General features: G+C 52.7%; 3 protein-coding genes across 3 annotated transcripts in view; 2 read left to right on the top strand and 1 right to left on the bottom strand.

Annotated features, from left to right (window-relative positions):
- Nucleotides 1-79: 79 nt before the first annotated feature.
- Nucleotides 80-760, bottom strand: VDBG_06620 (conserved hypothetical protein; the record flags this gene model as incomplete). The annotated part of the gene is made up of 1 exon (XM_003003012.1): nt 80-760. The coding sequence occupies one exon, from the start codon at nt 704-706 to the stop codon at nt 80-82; it is 627 nt and encodes a 208-aa protein (XP_003003058.1).
- A 1,029-nt stretch (nt 761-1,789) lies between these two features.
- VDBG_06619 (conserved hypothetical protein) lies at nt 1,790-3,589 on the top strand (the record flags this gene model as incomplete). The annotated part of the gene is made up of 3 exons (XM_003003011.1): nt 1,790-1,835; nt 1,951-2,362; nt 2,416-3,589. The coding sequence occupies 3 exons, from the start codon at nt 1,790-1,792 to the stop codon at nt 3,587-3,589; spliced, it is 1,632 nt and encodes a 543-aa protein (XP_003003057.1).
- A 1,329-nt stretch (nt 3,590-4,918) lies between these two features.
- VDBG_06618 (conserved hypothetical protein) overlaps nt 4,919-6,662 on the top strand; it is a gene marked incomplete at both ends in the record, with an annotated part of 4,550 nt that continues 2,806 nt past the window's right edge. The window contains 2 exons of the mRNA XM_003003010.1: nt 4,919-5,304; nt 5,746-6,532. Coding sequence (XP_003003056.1) covers nt 4,919-5,304; nt 5,746-6,532 — 1,173 coding nt within the window. The remainder of the gene's footprint in view (nt 5,305-5,745; nt 6,533-6,662) is intronic.

Genomic DNA, 6,662 nt, shown 5'->3' with positions numbered 1-6,662 from the left:
CCGTTTTTTTCAGGGCCCTGTGCGGAGTCAATAGCATCGACCACCGCAAGCGCGCCAGGAGCTGACATGCCGTCTTCATTCACAGTCTTCTCGGTAAAGCCACGTAAAATTTGACGTGCTCCCCATCCGAGCAGATATCCAGCAACTCCACACCAAGGCCCCAAAGTGCTCCATCAGCTGCCGCAACGTCCTCGACGGGATGGTCCAGTGGTTGCCCCGCTTCCTCCCGGCTGAACTTGGCATGCACGGGCACAGCCACCTCAAAGGGTAGCCGATGTGTTGACGCCAGCCCGTTGCGGAAGATGAGCTTAGCAACGAACCGGCTCACCTGCACGCCAGGCCCATCCTCGACCGACACCTCGCAGCGGTCAATGGCACCGTCCCGACCGTCGGGCCGGTCGGCGCCGCTGGCGATGCCGCGCTGCGGATCACCGGACGCGCGGCTGCGGAATATCGAGATGAGAGCTCGCGTGTAGAGCGTGCAGTAGAACTTATCGCGACCGTCGAAGGCGTACCGGGAGCAGAAACGGGCGGTGGAAAAGGTGAAGCAGGCGTATGCAGACTTTGAAGAATTCAGAGCCGTGAGGACGAATTTGTCCTTCTGCGCTTCGAAAGACACGTCATCGCTGAATTTGTTGAGGCAGATGAGAGCGTCGCGGAGGGCCGAAACGGCGTCCTCGCTGAGCGTGAACGCAAGGAGGGGCATGGCTGTGATGAGACGGCAGCGGTCAGGTTACATCGGGATCTCCGGTACCAATTCAGCTATCCGTTTCCCCGGCTCATCGTTTGCTGGGTAATGAAGAACAGAAGACCTCCAAGTACCATTGACGGCGTCGCAGTCAACCTCAAGTGGTGGTGATGCAAGACTCTGGATCCTGGGCGAGGCAGTCGCGACGCGTTCAATGACTAAGCCAAAAGCTTGCGCCTAACCACGACATGGACCGAGAACATGATGCTCACGAAGCGTTCATCAAGGTAGGTACAATACCTAGGTAAGTACACGTAGTGCTCCATTGGCGCTACCGAACAATGTCTGGGCACTGATTTCCAGATACTCGACAGTCGGCCGGCTACTCACTCTCCCGTTTGCTCCAATAACGGTGTTCTGTCGAATACGGCTTCAGATTCAGACGGGCCTGAGCACTCAGCAAAAATATGTACCAGTGCAAGGTCCCTGAGCAATGGTACTGCAACGCTCTGCATAACTGAATAAGCCACATCCATCAATTAGCACTAATTCCCGGGTGCAGCCAGACTTCTACATATTGGATCCCCACCAGCACCACGAGAAAATTCAAAAATGTCAAAAATGCGAAAACAAAAACATACAACATCAGGGATTCGCTGGTGGTCACCCACCCAACTACTAGTCCGACCCTTACTGGCTTATCTATGGGAGAGCGGACGGGATCCCGAGTTCTCCAGCAGGTATGGTCGTATGTGAGAGTCTGGAGGCATTCCAGCGTATATCATAGCTGTGCTGCTGTGAAGAATGTGACGTTCAGTGAGGATTCGGCTGAAAGGAATGAAGTCAATTGCAGTGCAGTGCACCCCCGCCCATGTGTGCTGACATAGCTCTTCTGACCCCGCCAAACTTCCCCGCGGCCAACTGATGCACGAAAGCCTCCGCGGGATACTCCCACGACATCCATCATTTTCGCCTTCTCTCACCACAAATCAATTCGTTATCGGCCACATGAAATCTTTTATACACAGAGACTGTCATTCCGGAAAGTGACATGAGTTCTACTCGTTCATATCGATCTCACTCTCAGCCGGCATGCACACAATGTCGCAGACGCAAGTCTCGATGTACTGTCAACAGCCGTTCCGCGGTATGTCTGATGTGTCAGGCCCACGCAACTGAATGCGACTTCCCCGCGGCTTCGAAAGGGCATGCGAAATCCACAACAAAGGTCAAACAGGGATCAAGACGATCTTTGCTATCAGCAAATCAAAATACTACGAGACTCAACAAAACTCCCCCAGAGCAGCAACTCAGTACGGGCATTGCGGCAGACTACTGTTCACCCGAAACGCGTCATACCGTTGTCTCAGGACCGACTCATGCGGACATCCCGATACCTCTCCATCAAGATGAGCTTGATGACAGTCCTCACATCGTTGGCCCGGCTGTCACCAGCGACAGTCACGTATTAGCTGATTACTTGAGTACGGTTCGTCATGGCTCGCGTTCAACGCCCATGGTTCGCCCCATGCTCGGCGGTGATGCTGAGCCGGTTATCTTCACCCGCGTTCAGCCTCGTCCATTGGGAATGACAGTTGACCCAACACCGCCTTCATTGCAACTCCAGATGCTTGAAAAGCTGCTTGAACCGTGGACTGACAGGCTAGTCGACTTGTCAGTGCTCATCTACCTCTTTCGGGGAGCAAAACTAGCTAACGTGTTTCTAGGTATCTGTCAAAAGCCAACGTCTGTTTTCCTCTACTAGACGAGGACTCTTTTCGTGACCAATACCGAAGCGCTAGAGACCGCATCTCTCCCGCCGTGCTAGCCTGCCTCTACGCCAACAGCCTGACGTATTGGAAGTTCGATCCAATACATTCGTCTGAGCGATGTCCTGACCAGCGCTTCGCCTGGAATCTGGCTTGCCAAGTTCTGTACTCCGAACTGCGTCACTCACCAGGCATATCTAGCATTGTCGCGAGCTTGCTCAACGTCGGAGGACGGCCCACTACTTCAATGCTCGGCAACGGTGTTCAACTTGGAGCAGCTATCTCACTAGCTCATTCTCTGGGTCTCAACCGGAATCCACTACCATGGCACATTCCGCAATCCGAAAAGTTTCTTCGGATGAAGATTTGGTGGTGCCTCTTGATTCATGACAGATGGTCAAGCTTAGCCTACGGTACCCCTCCGCGCCTACGTAGCGATCAGAGTGATGTTCCTTTGCCTATCGTTGAATATCTAAGCGCGAATGGCCAAACTTCAACAAAAGCTCAGGCTTCAGCTGTGTTTGTTGCCCTCGTAGGCCTGACTCAGCTGCTGGAGGTCTTCCTTGACAATGTTTACCGGATCAAACTCTCGCCCTCCGATCTTCCTGTGGATGACCTTGAAGCGCGGCTGGGTCATTGGGTAGACACTCTCAAAGGAGACACGAGGAAGGTTATTCTCCGAGGCACTCACTTGGACAGCCCTGGAGCCTCGAATCTGAGGCTGGCATATTTATCAACCAAGTTGCTTCTCCGACGCATTGAACTGAATCACGACAAGCAAGCAGCTGACGCTCAAGCACTGAAGATCGATCGTCGTTATTCAGAAGTCCGCCACACTGCTGAAGAAATCGTTTCTCTTGTGCAGGAGCTCGAGGACACCCAGCTCGGCGACTTTTGGTTGCCCGTCGCAGCTTTCACTTTCTCACATACTGTCACCTTTCTGATTCGCTGTGCTCTCGAAACGGAAGACGACCCCGTGAGCCTTTCTCAGAGTCCGTCCTTGCATCTGGCGAAAGAACTCTTGGATGCGCTTCGTCAGCATCAAGATCGTCATGGGTGGGATCTCGCTGATATCAGTCTTGCGCAGCACACGGAGGTTGTGGACAAGCTGTTGACACCTGATACCGGCTGACGATGTGCTGCCGAGCACGTTTCTCGAGACGCAGCAGCAGCTCATGCCAGAGTTTCCGTTCATGGAGGACATGTTCTCATACACAAACTTGGACTTCCTACAAAGCTAAATCGGAGCTCGGGCCACAAAGTTCGCAATCAATCACTTCTTCCCATCTAGCCCTCAGCGTTCGGCTAAGCAAAAAGAAAGTCAGTGAGCAGAAGAATTTTCCAAATTGACCGCGGTTTTGCACAGAAGCACTGGGGCCTACGTTAAGATGCTAAGGCATGCACGTGTTTCTGTTCGACCTTTGCAGAAACGAACGAACGTGCGCTAGGTGCCTTGGAGCTATCTAGAAGCCCTGGTAGGTGCTTCTATAAAAGAGGAATCATGTTCCTACTTACCCCTTCTAGATGCCAACTGTTCTAGTGCACCAAACAGCCTGGTCAGGCTCTTAAAAAAATTGCAACAGTGACGCATGAGACTTTTCCAGCATAAGGACTCTCTCACTGTCACAAATGCATTTCCACACGCTATCCTTGCCTTGGTTGGGTGCTTCGAGAAGCTGGGCAGTCGTATGTCTGCCTGTCCAATCAGGGAGAGCTCGCTTTTTCTTTCCCTTGAGCTCAGGGTTCCAGAGCTAACAAATTACAACTCTTCACCTGCCGCACGTAGATTCTAATGCAAAAGTCGGCCCTGAACACCACAATCGTGTACCTAGCTGCTGCAGGCACGCTATTAGGGATAAGACCACCTGTCATGCTGAAGTCGTAGCCTTTCCTGAATGCCTTCGGGGTTGGATCACGATGATAGCACTCTCATCCCAGCAGAGCGGACTAGTGATACCTGGCCCTGGGCCGGAACATTCTATCATTCAATGAGGGCAGTCATTTTGCGGTCAGTATTCGAAGCCTTCATCAGTTAGCTCAACATTTATTTCAGCACATACGACCATACCTACTGGAAAACTCGGGATCCCGTCCGCTCTCCCATAGATAAGCCAGTAAGGGTCGGACTAGTAGTTGGGTGGGTGACCACCAGCGAATCCCTGATGTTGTATGTTTTTGGATTTTGGATTTTTGGATTTTTGACTCTTGTTAGAGGCAATCCACCCAAGTTTTACCTTGTCATGCATGGTTCGAGGGGTTGATGTAAATCAAGCTGTACTCGTGGCGGCGACTAAGACCTCTGCGCGGAATCGGCATCTATGGCGTGATTGCATCTTATCTCGACGTAATCCACCGACTGAGTTATTATAAAGCTCACAATACTAGATAGGATGAGATCCTAGGCTCGAACGGATGAATGCTGCTCTGATCTGTATGTCAATAGGCATAACGTTGACCAACCATGAGAATCCGAGATTTCCTTGTTGTGACAGCAGCCCTGACGCCTAGTGTGTCTGCGGATTGGCAGTTTCGATCACGACCAGACCTCACCCCACCTCGTCTCAACATCACCGTCTCAGCAGCTCCTGCCCTTGTCGAGAAGGGCCTCATCTTTGTTGCGCCATATCCAGGCTTCACGCCGACCAGCCATGGCCCCATTCAACCGGCACCGTACATTTTTCGCGACGACGGGGAGCTCGTGTGGTCAGGCATTGGACACATTGCCGGCTGGGCCGCGAACTTTCGTCCCGACACGGTGGATGGGTCCACGGTGCTTCGCGCGTTTCAAGGGCAAATGTCGGCCCAGCTTGGCATCATGCATGGCCATCACCTCATTCTGAACGAAAAGTATGAGACCGTCAAATCGGTGCAGTCCAGATCACCCCAGCTGGTTTCTGGACACGAATTCCGTATCATCAATGGCAAATCTGCTTTGGTGGAGGTGCCTTTCACCAAACCTTTCAATCTTTCTCGCTGGGGTGGGAAAGAGGGCCAAGACTGGATCGTGTCTTCTGGATTCCAAGGCAGGCTCTTGTCACTTCGAACGAGGATGATAATATGCTGACTGGAAGAACACAGAGCTGGATATTGAGACAGGTCAGGTGCTCTTTGAATGGGAAGCCCTCGACCATGTGGACCCTAAGTGTTCGTGTCATGAGTCTGCTGTCAAATCCAGTATCTTCCACTGACATCGATTCAAGACAGCGCCTTCCCTTTAGACCACTTGGACAGGGCTATTGGAAGTGGTCGCAGTTCATTCGATGCCTGGGACTATTTCCACCTCAACAGTGTCGACAAGGACGACGAAGGAAACTACCTCGTCTCAGCACGCAACTATGCAGCTCTTTTCAAGGTCAGTGGTGCTACCGGCAAAGTCATCTGGCAACTTGGCGGCCTGCACGGCAGCTCATCTTTCGACGTTGACCCTGCCGCTCGCTTCGCCTATCAGCATGACGCCAGATTCTTGAATCGATCCTCTGATGGGGCAATTGAATATCTTTCTCTCTTCGACAACTCGGCCCACTCACCGACAATCAAGATCAACCCCTTCTCACGGGGCCGCATCCTGCAGCTCAACCACACAGAAGGGACTGTCAAGGCAGCAGCTACGTATCCGGCACCAGACCAACTTTCGGCTCAGACGCAGGGCAACACGCAAGTCTTGCCCAACAGCAACGTTTTCGTCAACTGGGGGCAGGCAGGTGCTATCACAGAGTTTGCTGCTGATGGGACCGTTCTGTTCCATGCGTACCTCGATTCAGAGCCCGGGGGTAACAGCGTGCAAAGCTACCGTGGTTACAAGCTTCCTTGGACCGGGAGGCCTATCGAAGAACCAGCAGTTGTAGCCCTGGGAAGCGAGGCTTCCGACGACGTGGATATCTATGTTTCCTGGAATGGTGACACTCAGACTACACTTTGGCGTTTTTATGCAGAGGAGCTCAGGGGAGACGTTACGCGTAAGCGCTTCTTGGGAGACTCCAACCGTCACGGATTCGAGACGCACATCAAGGTGAAGACGTTCTCTTCAGGAGAAGACTACAGGATCGTTGCCGAGGCCGTTGACGAGAACGAACATGTCCTGGCACGCAGCCGGGCCTGTTACTGTTACATTAGGAAGCGGCCGCTGTCAGAAAAACAGTCGAGCCAAGCATTCCCGGTGACTGAAGAACTATGATCAATCTCCGACTGATTGCGCTGCTTCCTGG

This window comes from Verticillium alfalfae, genomic scaffold (genome assembly GCF_000150825.1).
Source record: "Verticillium alfalfae VaMs.102 supercont1.8 genomic scaffold, whole genome shotgun sequence".
Taxonomy (NCBI): Eukaryota; Fungi; Ascomycota; class Sordariomycetes; order Glomerellales; family Plectosphaerellaceae; genus Verticillium; species Verticillium alfalfae.
The sequence above is the reverse complement of the archived record's forward strand: the minus strand, read 5'-3'. Positions and strand labels throughout refer to the sequence as shown.